The sequence below is a fragment of the Phoca vitulina genome, unplaced genomic scaffold, assembly GCF_004348235.1.
Source record: "Phoca vitulina isolate PV1807 unplaced genomic scaffold, GSC_HSeal_1.0 scaffold46, whole genome shotgun sequence".
Classification (NCBI taxonomy): Eukaryota; Metazoa; Chordata; class Mammalia; order Carnivora; family Phocidae; genus Phoca; species Phoca vitulina.
In genome coordinates, this window is record NW_022589749.1 from 10,512,504 (window position 1) to 10,537,573 (window position 25,070).

At 40.9% G+C, this 25,070-nt stretch overlaps 2 protein-coding genes across 4 annotated transcripts; both read left to right on the forward strand.

Annotated features, from left to right (window-relative positions):
* Window positions 1–19: 19 nt before the first annotated feature.
* GTF2H3 (general transcription factor IIH subunit 3) lies at window positions 20–25,070 on the forward strand. 3 transcript variants are annotated; one of them, XM_032431290.1, is made up of 13 exons: window positions 20–122; window positions 2,819–2,898; window positions 10,504–10,610; window positions 12,234–12,400; window positions 15,128–15,190; window positions 16,270–16,299; window positions 16,447–16,475; window positions 18,589–18,663; window positions 19,924–19,977; window positions 22,839–22,907; window positions 23,243–23,378; window positions 23,487–23,523; window positions 23,609–25,070. In XM_032431290.1, exons 1-13 carry the CDS (start codon window positions 110–112, stop codon window positions 23,676–23,678), a joined length of 930 nt encoding a protein of 309 aa, XP_032287181.1. In that variant the 5' UTR covers window positions 20–109; the 3' UTR covers window positions 23,679–25,070. The 3 variants fall into 3 exon arrangements, with proteins under 3 accessions (XP_032287181.1, XP_032287182.1, XP_032287183.1); XM_032431292.1 differs by lacking the exon at window positions 20–122 and adding an exon at window positions 143–515; XM_032431291.1 differs by lacking the exon at window positions 18,589–18,663.
* LOC116648943 lies at window positions 19,988–22,828 on the forward strand. The gene has a single exon (XM_032431288.1). The coding sequence runs from the start codon at window positions 20,747–20,749 to the stop codon at window positions 21,908–21,910; it is 1,164 nt and encodes a 387-aa protein (XP_032287179.1). The 5' UTR covers window positions 19,988–20,746; the 3' UTR covers window positions 21,911–22,828.

Sequence of the window (25,070 nt, forward strand, 5' to 3'; positions counted from 1 at the left end):
GGGCCAAGCCGCCTGCGGGTCACTCGGCAGCGCCGGAAGTCGGGGCGCGCAGGATCCGGGAGGAGCACTTGACTGCTTGCTGCCTGCCCGTCGGGGGATCCCGGCCGCCATGGTGTCAGACGGTGAGGGGTGTGCGGGGAGGGACCCCCGACCCCGGGACTGGGCGGACTCGGCCTGGCCAGGACCACCCAGATGGAGCGTTATTTTGGGGGGCTGGGGCAACCTGTTTGGTCTTTAGAGGAGTAGCAAATGTGTTCATTTATTCAGTATATAGTTTTGAATGGCCTGTGTGTCAGGCGTTGTTTTATGCGCTGGCGAATACGGCAGAGAACATGGCATTCAGGGTCCTTCGTGCAGGTTACAGTCTAGTGCGCGAGGCAGACATCAGGCAAGTAAATCAACAATTTCGAAGGGTGACAAGAGCTGTGAAGACAGGATACTGGGATGCTGCACTACGTTGTGATTAGGGGATGATCATGGACGAGCTACTTTAGAGAAGAGTCCAGGTGCTGAAAGTGAGTCTTGAACGACTGCAAAGGCCCTGTGGCAAGTTGAGCCACTGTATTACACTAAGACAGAAATGGGGGACTTGAGGGTAGAGGAAGGTGGAGAGACCTTCGTTCATAAATTAAACTACCAGTTATAGAGTCTGATGCCTTTTTTTTTTTTAAGATTTTATTTATTTGAGAGAGAGCCCGTGCGCAGGAGCGGGGTGGGAGAGGGAGAGGGAGAAGCAGACACCCCGGTGAGGAGGGACCCTGACTCCAGGCTCGATCCCAGGACCCTGAGATCATGACCTGAGCCCAAGGCAGATGCTTAACCGACTGAGCCACCCAGGCGCCCTAAGCCTGATGTCTTAAAGGAAGAAAAAAAGAGACCAGGGTGGTGGGAGTGAAGTGAACTAGAGGGATGAGAGCAGAAGCTTAGGCAGATGCTCGGCCTTTGTGGGCCATGATAAAGAGGTTGAACTTTTTTTTTTTAAGAATTTTTTTTTTTTTTAAGATTTTATTTATTTATTTGACAGACTCAGCGAGAGAGGAAACACAAGCAGGGGGAGCGGGAAAGGGAGAAGCAGACTCTCCGCGGAGCAGGGAGCCCGATGCGGGGCTCGATCCCAGGACCCTGGGATCATGACCTGAGCCGAAGGCAGACGCTTAACGACTGAGCCACCCAGGCGCCCCGCTGCCAGTCTTAGTTGATTTTAGCAACTGTTAAATGTTTAAAAAAAAAAAAAAGGAGAGGGTCCATGTCATAATTGATGGAAGATGGCAGTAATATTTCCCTCAGTAGTTTGTTGTCAGCATGCAAGGGGATTATAGGATTACATATGCCAGGGGCTGATGTAAAGGAGGCTGACGTTGGTGTTCTCTCAAATGGGGGAGCCAGGACCTGTTGAAAGACCTGGGGAGGGTTTTTGGAAGAAAGAGGTAGCATTGGCTTGGGGCTTTGTAGAGTAAATAGGATTTGGATGTGTGAGCAGAAATCGATGATGGAGTGGGGATTATCCTGAAGTAGGAGATGGAACTGCTGGAAGGAAAGTCCGGGGGCAGGAAAGACATTATTGCTTTTTGCTATTAAAGGAGCATCCTGGGGTTTTCATTAACAGCTGTACATAAGGGTTCTCATGTTTGTCACCTCAGTTAGAATTTATAGACTTCCTTGAGAGCTTGAACCCAGGATCCCCAGCACCTAACACTGGTATTTAGTGTAAATGTTTGTTGAATGAATCAATGTGTTGTTAGCCTGTTTAGTTGTGTCCAACTTTGGAGAGTAGCCTATTCCTTTTCACGGTGAAATCTTTACATAGCAATTGCTTTTCCGTCTTTGGTTTTCACCTTTTAAAAAGTGGTTCCTAGGGGCGCCTGGGTGGCTCAGTCGTTAAGTGTCTGCCTTCGGCTCAGATCATGATCCCAGGGTCCTGGGATCCAGCCCCGCATCGGGCTCCCTGCTCCACGGAGAGTCTGCTTCTCCCTTTCCCACTCCCCCTGCTTGTGTTCCCTCTCTCGCTGTGTCTCTCTCTGTCAAATAAATAAATAAAATCTTAAAAAAAAAAAAAAAGTGGTTCCTAATCACTGTTGGCCTTGCTGCTAGGTGATTTGATGGATTTGAGGCCAAACTGGTTCCTGTGTCTCCCTTCAGCCTCCCTGTGCCTAAAATTCTACTGCTGTTGAATATTAACTGGTTAATCAGTGGGTTTTGTCCTTGACCGGACATTTAAAATGTGAATATTTTGGGTGCATTTAACAGGTATTTATTGAGCATCTACTACGTGCTAGGCAGTTGTGCCAGGAGCAGAAGATAAGCAATGACAAGACAGAGAAGAATCCCCCCTCATGGAGCTTACGTACTAATGCACGAAAGATGTAGGGGGACAGAAAGCTGGCAAGAGCCTGCTACGGGCCCACAGAGCTTTAAATCATTAAAAGCACTTGACCTTTGGGGCGCCTGGGTGGCTCAGTTGGTTAAGTAGCTGCCTTCGGCTCAGGTCGTGATCCCAGGGTCCTGGGATCAAGCCCCACATTGGGCTCCTTGCTCAGCAGGGAGCCTGCTTCTCCCCTGCCTGCCGTTCCGCCTGCTTGTGCTTGCTCTCTGTCTCTCTCAGTCTGGTTCTCTCTGTGTCAAATAAATAAATAAAATCTTTAAAAAAATAAAAAATAAATAAAAGCACTTGACCTTTGATTAATTTCATGATTATAGGATGATAAACATGTAAAGGCGTGTGGTGGTGCTTGCTATGGGTTTAATTTACAAATTGGGAATGTTGGCTTGGATACGCTTTCATGAGGCTAATGTGTTTATTTTTTGTTAATATTTTCAGAAGATGAATTGAATCTTCTAGTTATCGTAGTTGATACCAACCCAATTTGGTGGGGAAAGCAAGCATTAAAGGAATCTCAGGTAAGATTGCTTGAGGAGGACTGTGGATAATTCTGGTTTAACTGTGTGTTTATATTGCTTTTTTAAAAATCAGCTTCATTTAAAAAAATCAGCTTTATTAAGGCATATTTTACATACCATAAAATTCATCCTTTATAATGTACAATTCAATGCTTCTTTAGTAAAAATCACAATAAAAGAGTGGAACCATCACTGTAATTTCATTTATTTATTTTTAATTTTTTTGTGTTTAAGAATCATTTAATTGAAACTCAGAGTACACTTTTGTAAAGAATAATCAGAGAAACCACCCATGATGGAGAAACAATGAAATATTCAGGGCAAAACTACATTTCTTTTTTTTAATTTCTTTTTATTTTTTTAATTTTATTATGTAATGTTAGTCACCATACAGTACATCATTAGTTTTTGATGTAGTGATTCACGATTCATTGTTTTCGTTTAACACCCATGTTAACTCCATGCAGTACGTGCCCTCCTTAATACCCATCACTGCGCTAACCCATCCCCTCACCCACCTCCCCTCTAAAACCCTCAGTTTGTTTTTCAGAGTCCATAGTCTCTCATGGTTCATCTCTCCCTCTGATTCCCCCTCCCTTCATTTTTCCCTTCCTTCTCCTAATGTCCTCCATGCTATTCCTTACGTTCCACAAATAAGTGAAACCATATGATAATTGACTTTCTCTGCTTGACTTATTTCACTTAGCATAATCTCCTCCAGTCCCATCCATGTTGATGTAAAAGTTGGGTATTCATCCTTTCTGATGGCTGAGTAATATTCCATTGTATATATGGACCACATCTTCTTTATCCATTCATCTGTTGAAGGGCATCTCGGCTCTTTCCACAGTTTGGCTATTGCAGACACTGCTGCTAAGAACTTTGGGGTGCATATGGCCCTTCTTTTCACTACATCTGTGTCTTTGGGGTAAATACCCAGTAGTGCAATTGCTGGGTCATAGGGTGGCTCTATTTTTAAATTTCTGAGGCACCTCCACACTTTTCCAAAGTGGTTCTACCAGCTTGCATTCCCACCAACAGTGTAAGAGGGTTCCCCTTTCTCCACAACCTCTCCAACATTTGTTGTTTCTTGCCTTGTCAATTTTTGCCATTCTAACTGGTGTAAGGTGGTATCTCAGTGTGGTTTTGATTTGGATTTCCCTGATGGCTAATGATGATGACCATTTTTTCATGTGTCTGTTAGCCATTTGTATGTCTTCTTCGGAGAAGTGTCTGTTCATGTCTTCTGCCCATTTTTTGACTTGATTGTTTGTTTTTTTGGTGTTGAGTTTGAGAAGTTCTTTTTAGATCTTGGATACCAGCCCTTTATCTGTAGTGTTGTTTGCAAATATCTTCTCCCATTCTGTGGGTTGCCTCTTTGTTTTGTTGACTGTTTCCTTTGCTGTGCAGAAGCTTTTTATCTTGATGAAGTCCCAAAAGTTCATTTTTGCTTTTGTTTCACTAGCCTTTGGATCTGTATTTTGAAAGAAGTTGTTGTGGCCGATGTCAAAGAGGTTGCTGCCCATGTTCTCCTCTAGGATTTTGATGGATTCCTGTCTCACATTGAGGTCTTTCATCCACTTTGAGTTTATCTTTGTGAATGGTGTTAGAGAATGGTCGAGTTTCATTCTTCTGCATGTGGCTGTCCAATTTTCCCAGCACCATTTATTGAAGAGACTGTCTTTTTTCCATTGCATATTTTTTCCTGCTTTGTCGAAGATTATTTGACCGTAGAGTTGAGGGTCCATATCTGGGCTCTCTGTTCTGTTCCATTGGTCTATGTGTCTGTTTTTGTGCCAGTACCATGCTGTCTTGGTGATCACTGCTTTATAAGATAGCTTGAAATCGGGCAATGTGATGCCCCCAGCTTTGTTTTTCTTTTTCAACATTTCCTTGGCGATTCGGGGTCCTTTCTGATTCCATACAAATTTTAGGATTGTTTGTTCCAGCACTTTGAAAAATGTCGTTGGAATTTTGATTGGGATGGCATTGAAGGTATAGATTGCTCTGGGTAGCATAGGCATTTTAACAATGTTTATTCTTCCGATCCATGAGCATGGAATGTTTTTCTATCTTTTTGTGTCTTCTTCAGTTTCTTTCATGAGTGTTCTGTAGTTCCTAGAGTATAGATCCTTACCTCTTTGGTTAGATTTATTCCAAGGTATCTTATGGTTTTTGGTGCTATTGTAAATGGAATCGTTTCTCTAATTTCTCTTTCTACAGTTGCATTGTTAGTGTATAAGAAAGCAACTGATTTCTGTGCTTTGATTTTGTGTCCTGCCACATTACTGAATTGCTGGATGAGTTCTAGTAATTTGGGGGTGGAGTCTTTTGGGTTTTCCACATAAAGTATCATGTCATCTGCGAAAAGAGAGTTTGACTTCTTCTTTGCCAATTTGAATACGTTTTATTTCTTTTTGTTGTCTGATTGCTGTTGCTAGGACTTCTAGTAATATGTTGAACAATAGTGGCGAGAGTGGGCATCCTTGACATGTTCCTGATCTTAAGGGAAAGGCTCTCAGCTTTTCCTCATTGAGGATGATATTCGCTGTGGGTTTTTCATAGATGGATTTTATGAACTTGAGGAATGTTCCCTCTATCCCTATACTCTGAAGAGTCTTAATCAGGAAAGGATGCTGTATTTTGTCCAGTGCTTTTTCTGCATCAATTGAGAGGACCATATGGTTCTTCTCTCTTCTTTTATTAATGTGTTCTATCACATTGATTGATTTGCGAATGTTGAACTACCCTTGCATCCCGGGGATAAATCCCTCTTGGTCGTGGTGGATGATCCTTTAAATGTATTGTTGGATCCTATTAGCTAGGATTTTGCTGAGAATTTTGGAATCCATATTCATCAGAGATATCGGTCTGAAATTCTCCTTTTTGATGGGGCCCTTTGCCTGGTTTGGGGATTAAGGTAATGCTGGCCTCATAGAATGAGTCTGGAAGCTTTCCTTCTGTTTCTATATTTTGAAACAACTTCAAGAGAATAGATATTATTTTTTCTTTGAAGGTTTGATAGAATACCCCAGGGAATCCATCAGGCCCTGGACTCTTGTTTTTTGGGAGGTTTTTGATCAGTTTCAATCTCGTTACTGGTTATTGGCCTATTCAGGTTGTCACTTTCTTCCTGTTTCAGTGTTGGGAGTTTATTGGTTTCCAGGAAGGCATCCATTTCATCCAGATTGCTCAGTTTATTGGCATATAGTTGTTGATAATAATTTCTAATAATTGTTTCTATTTCCTTGGTGTTAGTCGTGATCTCTCCCCTTTCATTCATAATTTTATTAATTTGGGTCCTTTCTCTTTTCTTTTGGATAAGTCTGGCCAGTGGTTTAACGATCTTATTAATTCTTTCAAAGAACCAGCTTCTAGTTTCGTTGATCTGATCTACTGTGTTTCTGGTTTCTAATTCATTGATCTCTGCTCTAATCTTAATTATTTCTCTTCTAATGCGTGGCTTAGGCATCGTTTGTTGATTTTTCTCTAGTTCTTTAAGGTGTAGAGTTAGTTGGTGAATTCGGGATTTTTCTATTTTTTTGAGTGAGGCTTGGATGGCTATGTATTTCCTCCTTAGGACCGCCTTGCAATTTCTTTCTTTTTTTTTTTTTTTAAAGATTTTATTTATTTATTTGAGAGAGAGAGAGAGCACATGAGAGGGGGAGGGTCAGAGGGAGAAGCAGACTCCCCGCTGAGCAGGGAGTCCGATGCGGGACTCGATCCCAGGACTCTAGGATCATGACCTGAGCCGAAGGCTTTCGCTTAACCAACTGAGCCACCCAGGCGCCCTGCAATTTCATTTTAGAACATTTCTATCACCCTAGAGAGTTCCCTCATGCCTGTTCAGTCACTGCTTCTACCCCCTAGTTGCAGGCAACCACTGATCTGCTTTCTGCCTCTATATTGCCTTTTCTGGACATTTAATATAGTCCACGACATAGGTAGTCCTTTAAAAAAATCTATTTTGAGGGGCGCCTGGGTGGCTCAGATGGTTAAGCGTCTGCCTTTGGCTCAGGTCATGATCCCAGGGTCCTGGGATTGAGCCCTGCATCGGGCTCCCTGCTGAGCGGGGAGCCTGCTTCTCCCTCTCCCTCTGCCTCTGCCTCTGCCTCTGCCTGTTGCTCCCCCTGTTTGTACTCTCTCTCTTTGTCAAATAAAAAATAAAAAATCTTAAAAAAAATCTATTTTGAAATGTTTTATTTTGAAATAATTATAGACACCTAGGAAATTGTAAAAAAAAAAAAAAATGGTAACAGAGGGGTCCCGTGTACCCTTGCCCCAGCTTCTCCCAGTGGTAGCATCTCGTGTACCTAGAGTCCAATAGCGAAACCAGGAAATTGACATCAGTGCTCTTGAGACCTTACTTAGATCACAGCAGTTTTACTTGTACTCGTGCATACGTGTGGTTCTGTGCTGTCTTATCCCATGTATACATTTATGTAACCACCACCACGGTCAAATCAGAACCATTCCATCACACGCAGGAGCTCCCTAGTGCTCCCTTTATAGATGCTGCCCCTTTGTAGCCAGTCCCTGGTCCTGAACCGTGGTAGATACTGATCTACTACTGTTCTCCAGCGCTTTAGTTCTGTAAATAGTTCATAAAGTGTTTTTGAGGTTGTTTTTTTTTCACTCAACAGAATGCCCTTGATTGTTTCAGGTTGTTTCATGTATCAGTTTGTCCTTTCTATTGCCAGGTGGTATTCCAGGGTATGAGATACCACAGGATACGTCCTGTGTTTGTTGCCCATACAGATAAGCGTCCTGAGATGTCTTTGCATGTCATGTGTCCATTTTCTAGTTGGATTGTTGGGTTAATGTTGGGTTATCTATTGGGGGGAGCGGCAGAGGGAGAGGGAGAAGCAGGCTTCCCGCTGAGCAAGGAGCCTGATGCGGGGCCCGATCCCAGGACCCCGGGATCATGACCCGAGCCAAAGGCAGACGCTTAACCAACTGAGCCACCCAGGTGCCCTGGTGTTTTATATTTTTTATCAGAAAAGTCCTGTATAGGGACGCTTAGGTGGTACAATTCTCCAGTGAAATTGGGCCTGGAGTTTGCTTTTTGGGGAAGTTTTAAACTATGAATTAATTTTTTTTAATAGTTACTAAACTATTTGAATGATATTTTTCATATTGGGCGAGTTTTGGTTATAGGTAGTATTTCGATCTTGTTTTTTTCCACTTAGTGTAATGTTTTTGAGGTTCATCCATGTTGTAGCATGTATTGGTGGTTCCTCTTTATTACTGAATAGTATTTTATTGTATGGATATACTTCTTATTTATCTATTCATGGACATTTGGATTGTTTCCACTTTTTGACTATTACGAATAATGCTGATAATTCTCAAACAAGTCTTTGTGTGGACATACATTTGCATTTCTCTTGAGTAGATGCCTGTGAGTTGAATTGCTGGGCCACATGGTAGGTTTAAATTTAACTTTAAAATGCTGCCAGACTTAAAAAGTGGGTATGCCATTTTCCATTCCCTTGAGCCGTGTGTGAGAGTTCCAGCGTCTTCACATCCTTGCCAACACCTGTCTTTTTTGTTATAGTCGTTCTAGTAAGTACGTAGTGGTATCTCATTGTGGTTTTAATTTGCATTTCTTTAATGACTAGTATATATAGATAGATATTTTATATATCTATTATGTATGTAGTATGTGCTTATAGGCTGTCCTTTTATTTTCTTAGTTGAAAAGCATATTCAGTTATTACACCCAACTTTTAAATTGGGCTGTTTGTTTTCTTATTACTGAGTTATAAGAACTCTTTATATATTCTTTATATATTCTGAATACAAGTCTTTTTTCAAATATATGATTTACTATTTTGTCCTGGTCTATGACTTTATGGCTTGTCTCTTCATTTTCTTAATGGTGTCTTGTTTAAAATCAAGGGGCGCCTGGCCAGCTCAGTCAGTAGAGCATGTGACTCTTAATCTCAGGGTCATGAGTGCAAGCCACACATGGGGCATAGAACCTACTTAAAAAAAAAAAAAAAAGCAAAAGAAAAGTCAAAGTTAAAATAGCTTTATCAAGATAAAATTGACATGCAGTGCACAACACACATTTGAAGTGTTCGGTTTGATATGTTTTCATATATGTATACATTCGTGAAATTATCACTGCAATCAAAATAATGAGCGTATAAATCTGTCACCCCCAGACGTTTGTTCACGTTCCTTTGTAATTTATTCTACCCACTTCTCTCTGCTTGTCCCCACCCCCAGGCAACCACTGATCAGTTTTGTCATTATAGATTAGTTTGCATTTTCTGGAATTTTATATAAATGGAATCAAACAGTACGTAGTGGGATTACTTTTGGTCTGGTTTCTTTACTCAGCATAATTATTTTGAGATTTGTCCATGTTGTTACAGTAATTCATTGCTTTTATTGTTGAATAGTATTCCATTTTTAGATAGAACAGCACATCACTGCATATTACCCTGTTACTCTCCAAGAATACTGTTTTATTTTGAACTCTCATCAGTGGTATATGAGAATGCCTTTTTTTTTTTTTGAACCCACACGAGATGTTCTTTCCTTATTTTATGTTTTGCCAATATCATGTACCATAAAAGCTATCTCAGTTTTTATTTATTTATTTATTTATTAAAAAGATTTTATTTATTTATTTGACAGAGAGAGAGACAGCGAGAGAGGGAACACAAGCAGAGGGAGTGGGAGAGGGAGCAGGCCCCCCGCAGAGCAAGAAGCCCGATGCGGGGCCTGATCCCAGGACCCTGGGATCATGACCTGAGCCGAAGGCAGACGCTTAACGACTGAGCCACCCAGGCTCCCCTCACTTTGCTTTTAGTGTATTTGATGACCCTTTGTATTTTTCCCTTGGGGCATTGCCCATTTTCCTCTTTTTTTTTTTTTTAACTGATTGTGGACACTCTTTGTATTAGAAGGTTAACCTTTTGCCTGTCACATGTTGGTATTATATTTTCCGTTTGTAATTTGCCTTTCACTTTTGTTTACAGTCATTTTTTTGCCATATAGAAATTTTAATAGGTTTGGTTTATGGTTTTTTTTTTATAAAGTGGAATTTATCAGTGTTTTATTTGCTGCCAGAAGTATCCTTTTCTTTAAGAGAAACATGCTTTATTCCAGGATTATAAAAATATCCACCTATATTTTTTAGTAATATTAGTACTTATGAGAATGTAAGCTCCACGAAAGAAGGGATCTTTGCCTGACACATAACACACATAACAGGGGCTTAGCATACTTAATGAGTGAACGAATTGAAAACTTTTACAAATCACCGATTTAATCAGTATGTATTAATCATGTACTCTGTATGTAGTAATAATTTGCTAGTAATTTTATCACAGAATATGTGGCATGTTTGCTTTCCTTGAATGTTTGCAGAAAATACTTGTGGAATAATGCAGAAATCATCTCATATAAATAAAATTAGAAAACTAGTTTTCAAGTGTTTTTGCTTATGACCTTGGAGGAGGGAGCTCCTGAGCAAATTTTTAGCAGTGAATAATGGTCTACAATTTAAAGGAAATATTTATCATTTCAAGACCTAACCTAGTTATTTGGATAGCTACTTCACCTTTTCTAATGTTTTCTGTTTTTCAACAGTTTACTTTATCAAAATGCATAGATGCTGTGATGGTACTGGGAAATTCTCATTTATTCATGAATCGTTCCAACAAACTTGCTGTGATAGCAAGTCACATTCAAGAAAGGTATGACCTTAGTGATTACTCTACCTATTTGGTGCTTAACATTTGTGAGGTTTTTATGCCAGTCAGCATGTACTATTCCTTTTCTGTGTTGCAGAATTTTTTTTAATGTAGCATTGAGCAAGATTAACAGCATCAAGAATCAGTACATGTATGTTTTGATAGAAATGAATATTGGAAACCTCATTAGCTGGTATCTAATAGATTTGCATCTCGTGCACCTGTAACTTACCCAGGTTCAACCATACGCTAGGCAAAAAACAGGGAGAATTATCAAGCAAGGCTGGCAGCTCCTATTACTGTTCTTTGCGTGAGTCTGCCCCAGGGGGGCAGGTGACATGGGAAGTGTGATTCTGCTTTCTTTCAGCCAGTTGTGGGCCCTGCGAATTTCTCAGGGTGTAATGTTTCGCTGCTCTGGGTGTGATTCTGGTGTTTATAGATAAGGGTTTTTTCTTGTTAATTGGGTTTTAACCCAAGCCAACTACTCCATCTGGTGCTCAGCTGAAGAAACTGACTTTTTCCAACATGGGTGTAAACACTGGCTGGGTTAGAGTCTCTTCAGGATGGGTGCATAGGTTTGCAGCTGCTTTGCAAACATGACCATGTATATGGTACATATTTTCACCATATTTACTTTTCATATATATGCTGACCACAGAATCATATTCTCCATGTAAGACATGGCTCTTCTATGTCTTGATTAAATGTCACATCTTGGTAGAAGTGACTCTTGTGTACCAGCGTATTTCATATGAGGTCAGTGGATAGTTCTCAAATTTCTCATTTCTTAGGGCTGCTCTCTTTGGTGTGTTGAAAGAGCCTGTGGGCCCCCAGGTAAGTGCTCCTGCTCCCATGATCACCATACATTTTTCTCAGAGTTGAATGAAAAAGATGACACCGATTTGGTTAAGACATAAAAAGAAAAACTATAAAAAGCAAAGTATTCCAACTTTTAGAAAAATCAAATATGTGTTTTTACAGGAGTACTATAAAAATCATGAAGCACTAGGAGAATCTTTTCAGGGACCCTTGGAGCGATTTTTATTACTGGGGTAGATAAATATACCTCAAATAATAAACTGGTCGTAAGTTAGAATTTGGTATGACTCTCTTCCCAGTTGGCATCTGAGAAGGTAGAATGAGAATGACCGTGAAGCATTTCAGGAGACTGGGACCCAGCACACGCTTTATTTCCTCTCATTTGTTAGAAAACAGTGGGATCATCAAAACATTCTCTGGTGGTAGACTCATGTTTGCCAATTTGCCTGTTTTATACATTTCTTTTTTTTTTTTTTTAAAGATTTTATTTATTTATTTGACCGAGAGAGCACAAGTAGGCAGAGAGGCAGGCAGAGGGAGAGGGAGAAGCAGGCTCTCCGCTGAGCAGGGAGCCCGACGTGGGGCTTGATCCCAGCACTCTGGGATCATGACCTGAGCCGAAGGCAGCCGCTTAACCGACTGAGCCACCCAGGTGCCCCTGTTTTATACATTTCTTAAAAATGAAATTTATTATAGAATCTTGTGAGGCAGAATTGGTGTGGTTGGTTGGTTGCTGAATTTCATCTGAATGTTGAGTGAGGACAGAGTCCTGGTGTAACTCAGTGTTTTCTCCCCCCACTGTTTCAGTCGATTCTTATATCCTGGAAAGAATGGCAGACTTGGAGACTTTTTTGGAGAGCCTGGCAACCCTTCTTCTGAATTCAGCCCCTCAGGGAGCAAGGACGGGAAATACGAGTTGTTCACAGCGGCGAATGAAGTTATTGCTGAAGAGATTAAAGATCTCATGACCAAGAGTAACAGCTTTCTTTCTCCATTATTGTTATTTTACAATTGCAGTTGCATGTGGTGGTCCTTGAGGCTTTAAGTCCAGAGATTTGGGGTTCTTGGGAGTATTTACTGGTGTTCTCTCTCTTTTCTTTTGTAAAATCATTTTCCTCAAAGCCTGTGCCTTGTTTGCCTGCCTTGCCAGCATCTTACGCTGTCCACCAGCCTCTACTTCTTGAATCAGACTCTCAGCATCTCAGGATATCCTTTTGACTTGTTTTTCCTCTGTTTTTGGACCATTCTTCCATTTCTGACTTTTCTTTCATCTTGTCCCATAAAAAATAGGTTTTTTAATTCCGCACATTATTTTATTTTTTCTTCCTCTGTATGTTTTCATCCACTCGTGTTTAATTATCATTTCTATGTGAACACTTCCCAGTCTTTGTCTCTAATCCAGCCTTTCTTTCACCAAAGGTCTCCACGTAGGTGTCCCACAGTGTGGCTAATGCGCCCGAGACCAGTTTCCTTATCTTTCCCTCCCAGCTACACCACCATTTCCACTCCTAGTTTCTGACACGCCCATCCACCTACTTTTTCAAATTCAGAGCTTTCATTTTTGACCCCTTTCTGCTCACATTCAACATCTAATCAGCTATGATATCCTATTAGTTTAGCCTTAGAAGTACCTCCAAAATCTGACCTCTATTATCTCATCTAGCTCAACCCCAGCACCGTTGGCGTTTTGGGCTGGATAATTCTTTGTTGTGGGGACTGTCTTGTGCTTTGGAGGATACTTAGCAGCATCCTGGCCTAGACCCATTAGATGTCATAACATTCCTCAGTTGTGACAACCAAATATGTCTCAGACTTTGCCACATATCCCCTGCAGGGCCCAGCTGCCCAGGTGGAGAACTGTTGCTCTGGATCATTGTAACAGCTTCTGCCCGCTGACTCCTGTCTGTCCCCATTCAAGTCTTTCCTTAACTCTTTCACAGTTAAACTTCCTAAAAATCTGAGCTGCTGTTTCCTGGCTTAAAGACTATGACTGGTTCCCTGTTGCCCGTAGGCTGTCGTTTTTAAACTGTAGCCTGTGTCAGAGTCACCTGGAAAAGAAAGGCAACTCTTTAGAGACAGGAAGTAGTTAGTGGTTTCTCGGGGTGGGGGAGGAGTGCTTGGAATGGGCCCAAGTGATCTTTTAGGGTAAAGGAACTGTTCTAAAATTGGGTTGTGGTAATCGTTTACAATTCTCTAAATTTGCTAAAAAAACATTGAATTGTTTACTTAAAAGGAGTGAATTTTATGATCTGTCAGTTATACCCCAATAAAGCTGGTAAAAATCACCTGGAGGGCTTATTAAAACAAAATGCTGGGTTCCACCCTGTAGTTTCTGATTTAGCAGGTCTAGGGTGGTCCCAAGAACCTGTGTTTCTCTTAAGTTCCCAGGTAATGCTCTTATACTTGGTTCTAGAATCATACTTTGAGAACCATGGGCCTCCAGGGTAAAGTCCCAACTTCTCAGTATGGTGTTCAAGACCTTTCGTGGTCTCATCTCACCCATGGGTGGAAGTATCTGTGGTCCTGGACCAGCTGCAGGCCCCATTCACACCAGATGTTAATCTGGGCTCTCCACCATCTTGAGCTGCTTGACATTTTCACTCAAGGCTTAAAACAAGTTGCTAGCTTTGTCCCTGCTTGCCACAGCCAGAGGGCTTTTTCCAGCCCCATTTCCACTAGCGGGGCAGCTCTCTGAGGGGCGTGAGACAGAGGAGGTGGCGGGAAGGAGGGCAGAGAGGCTCAGAGCAGGCAGTTGCACATGACCTCTTGTACCACTTAGATCTCTAACAAACCTGAACCTTTCCAGATAACACCAGGATATTTTTTTACTGTGGTAGAATATACATAATGTAGACTGGCTCAGTCAGTGGAGCATGTGACTCCGATCTCAGGGTTGTAAGTCGAGCCTCACATTGGGTGTAGAGGTTACTTAAAAACAAAATCTTTAGGGGCGCCTGGGTGGCTCAGTCGTTAAGCGTCTGTCTTCCGCTCAGGTCGTGATCCCAGGGTCCTGGGATCGAGCCCCGCATTGGGCTCCCTGCTCGGCGGGAAGCCTGCTTCTCCCTTTCCCGCTCCCCCTGCTTGTGTTCCTTCTCTCGCTGTGTCTCTCTCTCTGTCAAATAAATAAATAAAATCTTAAAAAAAAAATATACATAACATAAAATTTATCATTCAACCATTTTTAAATGTGCAGTGCAGTGGCATTAAGTACCTTCACACTGTGTACAAACATTACCACCGTCCATTTCCAGATTCTCCCAAACTGAAACTTTGTACCCCCTCAGCCCCTGACCACAGGATATTTTAAATTGAGAAAATTTTAAAAGTTGCTTATTTAGGGGCGCCTGGGTGGCTCAGTTGTTAAGCGTCTGCCTTCAGCTCAGGTTGTGATCCCAGGGTCCTGGGATCGAGCCCCACATCGGGCTCCCTGCTCAGCGGGAAGCCTGCTTCTCCCTCTCCCACTCCCCCTGCTTGTGTTCCCTCTCTCACTGTGTCTCTTTGTCAAATAAATGAATAAAATCTTTAAAAAAAAATTGCTTATTTAAGCATTACTGAGAACAGATGGCTATCTTATGTTTTTAAACCTGGTTTGGAAGTATCAGCTGATTTTATTCATGAAGAAGAATGCTTTGGTTTAAAAATGATCTTAGTTCAAGAAAATACCTAAAAACTTTCTTTAACCTTTTTTTTTTTTTTTGCAGGTGACATAAAGGGTCAACATACAGAAACGCTGCTGGCAGGATCCCTCGCCAAAGCTCTTTGCTGTATCCTTGGTGTTCTAGTTACTCAGAAGGTGGCTTCTGAATATCTTAACTTGTGATAATTTTTAGAACCTTGGGTGTCCATATTAAGGAAAATCATGAATATTCTAAAGTGGTGGGTAACCAAAAAATAGTTTATCTTGGCTTTGGAATATTTTTAAGATAAGCTGTAAAAATTAGAAATGTAAAGAAAACTCTGGTTTCTCTAGTATGTCCTTCTGCTCACAACAAATTCTTCAGGATGCTTGTATCTTGCTTTGACAAATTTGGGAGGGTGTGTTTGTTTTTTCCACCTTCCTTAAGTTAGGAGCAGTGTGTTTGGTATTTATAAAAGCCATTTACGGATCCTGAGGGTTAATAAATGAGTGGTTTCTCCAGAGGCCCACAGGTTATTTGCACTTAGCTTAGAGTGAACAACACTGTTCTAAGCATGTTAATGTTGTCTGTCTGTGTGATGTTCTCCTAGTCTTTAAAAAAAAAAAAAGATTTTATTTATTTACTTGAGAGAGAGCATAGAGAGAGAGAGAGACAGGGAGAAGCAGACTCCCTGCTGAACAGAGAGCCTGACGTGGGGCTCATTCCCAGGACCCTGAGATCATGACCTGAGCTGGAGGCAGATGCTTAACCGACTGAGCCACCCAGGCGCCCCTGTATTCTCCCTGTCTTGTGTAATTTAATTTCTTTGTTTTGGAAAGTATTGAGTGAGCCCTGTGTCCTAGACTTAGGGGGTGCCTGGTCATCTGTGTGTGGTTTTCACATTTGTTATCTGGCTTATCGATTTACCTGTCATCCCAGTATTCAAATCTAGGATGTGGTGGATAATCACAGAAGGATAAATCATGGTAATTTTAATTTTCTGGGACAGAGATCATGTTTTGGTCAGGTTACAAAGCTCAGTTGATTGCAGTTGGTAATTGGAAACCCCCAATTACTCTTGTGTGTTTATCATGGAAATAGAGCATTTCTTTTTTCAGCTAGGTGGATACTGGATTTATTTAAAATTTGAGGTTATTTTTATGTTTACTATAAATCTTCATGAAATTAAATAATATTTTAAAATTCCTTAATGCTAAAAAAATTAGACATTCATAGAATGAACAAGGAGGTTAAAGGTAGGTGTCTGTGGTTTTTTGTGAGATCTAGAATCCTTATTTTACTGCTATAATTTTGGTGGACTGTTTAAAAATATTGGTAATAAAACCTGATAATATGTTTAATAAGATTCAGTTAAATTGTAATCTGTCTTTATGTCTTTATAGATAATCAGGAAATGAAATCAAGGATTTTGGTAAGATTAAAAAAATCAGTACTATTTTTATATACCAACTATAACCAATTAGAAAGCATAATGGGAAGTAACACCCATTTATAATAAATACAAGTATCCAGAATAAATTAACAAGCAATGTATAAAATTGATTATGATGAAAAACAAATTCTGAGAGACATAAGAGAATTGAAAGAATGGCCATATTTTATTCTTAGATGTCAGTTTTTCCGAAGTTAAACTGTAAATTCAATGCAATCTCAGAATTTTTTTTAAAGATTTTATTTATTTAGAGCGTGCATGTCACGGGGGTGGGGTGGGGGAAGGGGAGAGGGCGGTGGACAGAGGAAGAGGGCCTCTGAAGCCGACTCCACGCGAAGTGCTTTAAGAAATTCAACAGTAAGGGGCGCCTGGCTTGCTCAGTCGGTAGACTGTGTGACTCTTGATCTCGGGGTAGTAAAGTTCGAGCTCCATGTTGGGTGTGGAGATTACTTAAAATCTTAAAAAAAAAAAATTTTTTTTTTCAATAGCTCAGTGAGAATAGCCAGGTGCTTTCTGAAAGAGAATAATAAGCAGGAACTTGCTGTTAGGCCTCAAAACACATTGCAAAACTACAATAACAGTGTGGTTCTGGGGCAGTAGTAGGCCCAGAGTAAATAGGGAAGACTAGATTCCAGAAATAAAATCAGGTCCACAGAGGAGTTTGACTTGTGGAAAGGAAGCACTTAAGTTAGTGGGAAGAAAATGAATGATCAGTTAAAGGTGCTGGGTTGGCCATCTGGGGGAAAACATAGTTAGATCTTATTGCTCACACCTAAATAATTCTAGTAAAGGTCAGACATGTCACTGGAAAAGTTCAAGTCATAAAAGTGCTGAAAGAAAATACCTGTTTATAATCTCAGGTTAGGGAGGACCTTGCTGAGCATGATGTGAAGCTTAAGACCTCAAGAAAATCAAATCCCCAAAACAAGGATGAAAGAGAAGCTATTAGGAAAAGTATTTTCAGCATAGCTACCTGACAGAGGATTAATTTAGTAGTTCTAAAATGAAAAGGAGCTCTTATCAATTAAATTTTATTTATTTTTTTATCTTACTCATTTATTTTTTAAGTAGGCTCCATGCTGGCCGTGGAGCCCAACTCGGGGCTTGAACTCATGACCCTGAGATCAAGACCTGAGTTGAGATCAAGAGTCGGACACTTAACCAGCTGAACCACCCAGGCACCCTGCCCTTACCAATTAAATTTTAAAAGTTAAGGTTTACTCTAAAGAAATAGGTAGAAAACATAAGCAGCCTGCAAATGCTAACTGCAAATAACCAGTTAGCATTTGAAAATACATGCAGCCTTACTAGTAAGCAAAGAAATAGAAACATCCAGTAACGGTTTTCATTGTGTGCTTCTTGCTCAGCACAAATGGGCAGTTCGCAGCGTTGATGGCAGGGTTGGGGATGGCTTATTCTCTTGCATTGCCAACGGGAGGGTGAATTGGTACAACTTTTTTGGAGGAACGTTTGGTAACCTCTGTCAGGAGGTATACTTCAGCAATCTCCCTGATTATTTTAGGAGCTAGTCAGAGAGTTGTGTCAAGCGTATATGAGAATGTTCACCAGAGCATTGTCTAAAACAGGATTGGAAGCTGCTGCAGTTTCCTCTATAGATAATTGGTTCAGCAGTGGACTCTATGAAGTTAGCACAAAGGACGATATACATCCAAATTCACTGATAGAAGATTCCCCACTCCCCCAGATACTGTGGAACCAAAAAGCAAGTTGCAGCAGCGCCTGGCTGGCTCAATGGGTAGAGTGTGTGACTCTTGATCTCAGGGTCGTGAATTTGAGCCCCATGTTGGGTGCAGAGTTTACTTAAAAAAAAAAAAAAATCAGGTTGCAGAGCACTAGATAATCATCCCGGGGTGTGTCTGTGCGTGCACCCACCTAGCTGCTGTCTGGAACTATTAACAGGGACTATCTCTTGGAGGGTAGGGACTGGGGAGGTTCTTGCAGCCATCTTTACGCTGTACGTATTAGTTAAGAACGGTAACCGGGCAGGCAGATTAGGGAAGCTGCGCTGGTTTGTGTCTGTAGTGAGAACTCGGCTGTGCCTGCGAGGTATTCATGCGGATATGATTTTTAGGTGATTAAGGCTGCAGAAGACAGTGCGCTGCAGTATATGAACTTCATGAATGTCATCTTTGCAGCACAGAAGCAGGTGAATTGGGAGCATCCTTTTCTTTTTTTACTTTTAAATTCCAGCATAGTTAACATACAGTGTTATACTAGTGTCAGGTGTGCAATATCGTGATTCAACACTCCCATGCGTCACCTGGTGCTCATCATGACACGTGTGCTCCTTAGTCCCCACCACCTGTTTCCCCCACCTCCCCCCTTTGGTGACCATCAGTGTGTTCTCTGTAGTTAAGAGCTTGTTTCTTGGGTTGCCTCTCTCTCTCTCTCTCTCTCTCTCTCTCTCTTTCCCCCCTTGGGAGCATTCTTTTAGAAAATTTTTGTTTCATAATGAATTTTATTTTTTGAATGACCTACATACAGACATATTTTGACTAAATGGCCTTATCAGTGGATGAAGAATCTGGAATTCATATTTTGTACTAGTCATTTCTCAATTTTGGGTACCGGACCCCATGAATCTTATGGGTCCCCAGAAAAAGGTACACTGAAACACAGTTTTGCCTATGGTTTCATGGTGTTCGTGTAACCCCGTTTAGCACATCCTTGGACCTCAGGCTAAGAATCCCTAGTTTACAGTTTTGCTGTGTGCCTTGCCTCAATTCCTCTATCTCTTTGCTTTAGGGAGGTCTTATCAAGAATTGATATTTTTTACTTTGCAGATAATTGAATGAATTTACACTAATTCAAATGAATTATCACTAATACATTTTCTTTGATATGGTTAAAGAATAAACTTTCTTAAAACTTAAGTTTTGGGGCTCCTGGGTGGCTCAAATGATTAAGGGTCTGCCTTCGGCTCAGGTCACGATCCCAGGGTCCTGGGATCGAGTCCTGCATTGGGCTCCCTGCTCAGCGGGGAGCCTGCTTCTCCCTCTGCCTCTCTCTCTCTCTCTCTCTCTCTGTCTCTTATGAATAAATAAATAAAAACTTTAATAAAAAAAAAAAACTTAAGTTTTAACCCAAAATGCTGCCATATTCATGCCTAATATTCTCTGTGTTGGAGCAGCAGCATGATGCAGTGAAAAGACCATGGGCTTTGGGGACAGACAGACTGGGGCTGACAGCACTGCCCCTCCCTCCCCCTGCTCTGTGAGCACAGCCTGGCCAAGGCCTGGGTGCTTCAGCTGCAGAATGCAGATTGAATATCTGCTTTGCAGAGTTATTCTGCGTATCACATAAGCTGTTTTAAGAATAGTCTAAAAGAAAAATAGCACGTAGTAGGTTCCCAGCGTAAGTCATTATTTTTATTATTCCTATAATATTTTCGGAATGTTCATTTCAGAATATTTTGATCGATGCCTGTGTTTTAGACTCGGATTCAGGACTCCTGCAACAGGTACGTGTTCAGTGGAGGTGTGGTGGTGGTGGTCTGGGGAGCATGGTGTGTTCTCTTTATTGTTAAATGTCTGTCACCAACCTTCACACATTTTTAGGAATTAGCCTGTGTGATGCTGTCGCTTAGAGCACTAACATCTCTCTGGTCCTTATTTTTTTATTGAAGTAAGTTGATGCACAATGTCACATTAGTTTCAGGTGTACAACTCTCTGGTTCCTTCAAAATTTTTATTTACGTTTTACATAATGATTGATTCTGTAAAAGTGAGTCACATATTGACATGAATTCAAGCAACACAGGAAAGTATTTTTTAAAGGGGTAAAAAATCCCTTCAAATCCTATCATCTTAAAATTACCGTTGCTAATATTAGGTGAACAGCATAACAGATCTCTATAGGTATAGATGGAAGAATGGATCGCTAAGCAGAGAATTTTATAAAGATAGGATTGTACCCCAGATCTGTGCTGTCCTATATGATAGTTATATGGCCGTTGAGCTCTTGAAATGAGTCTGGTGAATTGAGGTGTACTGTTAAGTGTAAAACATGCACTGAATTTCAAAGACTTAATATGAAGAACAGAATGTAAAATAAAGATATAAAGATTTTTATATTGATGACATATTAAGCTGATAATACTTTGGATATACTGAGTTAAATAAAATGTTATTAAAATTAATTTTATCTTTTTTTTTTTCCTTTTTTTATGCAGCTAGAAAATTTTAAGTTTCACATGTTGCCCATATTTTATTTCTGTTGGATGTTGTTAGATGTTAGATGTTGCTTTTCAGTCAAAATATATGAAACTGCAATCTAATGTAACCAAAAAGGGGAAAAAAGAAACAAATAAGACTGAAGAAATTGCTGAACTTTTGATAAATGTTTTTTTCGACCACAAGAAATATTCTTTGCTAAAAGATCAGTTAAAAGCACAAAACTGGAAAATGCTGAGTTTAGGATACTGCCGAGGACACAGAGTGGGAAGGGGAGATATGATTAGAAAGTATACTAACGTCAGAGGTTCCAAATTGTCCTATTTCTTAAGCTTGATGGTAGATACATGGTGTTCGTTTTATTTAAACCATACTTACATGTTAGTATATATACTCTTGCACATATGGTTATATTTCAGAATTAAAAAATCAAAAATGTTGAATACATTTTTTAACTGCACATTTCACTCTACACAGTGTCTGCTAACTCCTAGAAGATCTTGGCTGTACCCTGAGTTTAAGTGCTCTGCCTCCCCGACCCTCACATCGCTGTGTCTGGGCCAGATGCAGGCTCTCTGTGTTCCAGACTTGCATAGTCAGCTTCTCAGGCAGCATCTCCCCTTGGACATCCAGAAGCATCTCCACTTTAACTTGTCTGAAGCAGAACTCCTTATTTTTTCCACGCTGCCTCCCAGGGGCCTCCCCATCGCAGCAAGTGGCAGCTCAGTTCATCAGCCAAAAATCCAAGCCAAAATCCTGACTCTGCCTTGTTTCTTCTCTTCCTCCCTTTCCAGCCCATTAGCCAATCCTTTTGACTTGATCTTTGAAATAGTCCCTGAATCCCACCATATGTCTTCTCCTTCGTTGCTACCCCTCAAGTGGAGGATTGTAGTATCTGTTAACTGGTCTCTGTTTCTACGCTTACCCCGCCCACTGAAGTCCGTTTTCAAGACAGTCAGAATGAAGCTTTCAAAATATAAATCAGATCTTGTCACTCACCTGCTTAAAACCCTCGCATGGCATCTCCTCACACATAGACTAAAACCCAGATTTCTGCCATGGCCGTTTGTACCCCCCGCACAGTATGGTTTCTGGGTATCTCTTTGTCCCCATGGAATCCCCCTCTTTACTCCACCCACCCTGGGCTCCTTGCTTTGCTTTAAAACTACAGGCCTGCCCCCGCCTGAGGGTGTCTGTGTTTGCTGTTCCCTCTGCTTCTAAGGCTTCTCAGATACTTGCTTGGTCTACTCCCTGCCCTCATTTGGGTCTCTGCTTCTCTGTCACCTCCTCAGAGAAGCCTTCCCTGACCATCCAATGTCACTCCCTGTCCCCTTACCCAACTTCATTTGTCTTCATAGAAGTGATCATAACCTCTGACATTATTTCAGCATTTACTTAACTGATTGGCTCTCTGTCTTTCCCCCGCTTGCACCCAAGTGTCCATCAGTGGATGAACGGAGTTAAATAAGTTGTGGTATAACCATACGATAGAATATTATTTGGTCATAAAAAGGAATAAAGTACTGATCTTGCCACAATGTAGATAAACCTTGAAAACATGATGCTAAGGGAAAATTGTACGAGCCCATTTATCTGAAATGTCCAGAATAGGCCAATCCATGGAGATAGAACGTGGGTCACTGGTAGCCTAGGGGTAGGGGGTTGGGAATAACTGCTAATAGGTATGGGGTTTCTTTTTGGGGTGAGGAAATGTTCTGGAACTAGATAGTGCAGTTGCACAACTCTGAAGACAGTAAAAAGTAGTGAAGCCCACACTTTAAAGGGTGAATTTTATGGCCTGAGAATGATCTCAAAGCTGTTGTTAAAAATATAATGAAACTGAGTAAACGTGGCCGGAATAAAAATTTCATCAGTAGCAAACACAGAGGAGAAGGGGCATGTACTGTGCTCACTGAGGTCTTCAAAGGGTGCAAGAGTGGGGTGCTTGTGGCAAAAACAGTTGAACACCTTGAGAGGTAGCAGGAAGTTTCTGGTCCTCACGCACCCTTGGGAAACCATGCCCTTTTGATGGGCACCGTCATATCCCCCTCTCCTTTGGAGACCTGAAGCATTGCTGGTGAGAATTACATCTCTCTGGAAAAGCTAAGCGAGTGCCGGCTTGGCAGAGAGCCCTTTGGATGTCTTGCAGGCTTGTGACATCACGGGGGGACTGTACTTGAAGGTGCCTCAGATGCTGTCCCTTCTGCAGTATTTACTGGTAAGGAACCTAACACCTCGCGTCTGGGTGAGCCCCTCTCTCCCCCGGGGAATGAAGGGGAGCACAATGGCTGATGCTAGTAAGTGGGAGGAGGAGTAGATGGGTGCTAGAAGTGGACACTTCGGGTCGTCTTCGAAGGCAGCTGCATACAGGGGAGGTGCTCCGTAACTGCTGAATGAATAACGCAGTTCTTGATGGACTTCTAAGGAAAATCCTAATTTATTATTCACCTTAGTGATCACTGGCTAATATCTGATACCTGTGTTGTAACTTCTGATTATTTTTCCCCATGTTTTAAATAAAATTTCCTTGCCTTTTTTTTTTTTTTAAAAAAGTGGGTTTTTCTTCCTGATCAAGATCAAAGATCTCAGTTAATCCTCCCACCCCCTGTTCATGTGGACTACCGGGCAGCTTGCTTCTGCCATCGAAATCTCATTGAAATTGGCTATGTCTGTTCTGTGTGCTTGTCAAGTAAGTTCAAGTACAGACTTTTCTGTATTGGGGGCGGGGGTGGCAGAAAATAAGTCAACTGGGCGGTTTTTTTCAACATCCTGTTTGTTTTGTTTTTCACATTTACAGTATTCTGCAGTTTCAGTCCTATCTGTACGACGTGCGAGTAAGTATCCCTGGGCTGGTGTGGCTGGCTCACGCAGGAGAGATTCAGAGCTCCTAAGAGGGTCTTCCTCTCTGTGTCATTACAGGACAGCCTTTAAGATTTCTCTGCCTCCTGTGCTGAAGGCCAAGAAAAAGAAACTGAAAGTGTCCGTGTGATCATACGATCCCCCCAGTCTTTTAGAGCCTATTAATAGAAATTGTATGGTGGAATGTTAGGAGGCCCTGAAAAAAATACAGTGCGTGTGGGATAATTTTGAATGAAGTTTCTTACAGGAAAGATTTCTAGACCATTATCCTCATGCTGTGCTTTTGGGAGACTGCTTTATTTGAGGGGGTCATTCTGTGCAATCTTTTCTGACTGGTTTTTGTCCACAGAGGGAGAAGAAAGCACAAATTAGTTAGTGACTTTTTTTTTTTTTAATGAGATGATCATTTTGCCAGTCAGTCTGGCCTGACTCATTGTAGACTTTTGACTTTGTAGCCGAGTCTGGGTTCTGCCTGTGAAATGTACAACCGGTGAAATTTGAGTGCAGTTTTGGAAAAAGCGACCACGCAGTAATGGCATTAATCCACATAGACCATCTTCCTTGAATCAACAGCTGACTTTGACGATAGTCCTGTAAATATAATGCTTATTGTGTAAGTTGAGATTTAGCTTCAGATACTAGCAGATAGTTTTGCTTTTGTCTGACATCACTGCGCGTTTGGACGTAGTCATCCACATAATAACTGTCTGTCGCTGCATAAGTACAAAGTCTGATCTTAAGTGAGTGAGGAGAGAGGGTGCGGTACTCTGGCAACGACTTTCTCTTCAGAGATAGTTGTGTGAAGAGCTTATGTGTGAAAGCCGGTGTCTGGGTTTGGAGGGGGAATTTCTTGGTGGAGAATGGATTCTTTATGGTTCAGTACTGTCCCCCAGATAGAATTCTTTAATTTTGTAATGAGGAAAAAAAAGCATTAATGTTGGAGAACTGTTTTCTAGAACAAGTGCGATAGGTTCAAAAGAAAAATTATTTGTAATTTCAACAAGAAAAAACTTATTTTTCTATGTAACCTTGAGGTTATTAGAAGTCTTTTCAAATTCCATCACAGAAGAGTTTTCAGGAATGGTGGCTGGTTTGGTTTGGTTTTAAACGTATATTGACAAAAACCCATTTGTGTACACAACTTTGTAAGTAAGATTTTAATTTTCTCTTTCTACCATCTCAGAAGCTGAGTCTCATTTAAGTAATTTGGTATTCGGCTAGATGATTTCAGGTAGATTTTGTACTTTGGATTTATAATTTTGTTAAATTCACACAGGTTTTGGTTATAATTTGGCAAATATTTGTTAATCCTTGAGTTTGAGAATCTTATTTGTCTTTTAGAAATAATATTTAATATTTCACAGCCTAAGTGTAATGGAAATCACTGTTTTAAGTCTAGGAAGTCATCAGATATCTAAAAGATGAAGAATTTCAAAGAAGCTGATCAGGTTCTCGTTACAATTTTTTTGTTTGAGATGTTTTGTGGCTTAATTCTGCTTAGGTTTTATTTTTACCTGTTGTG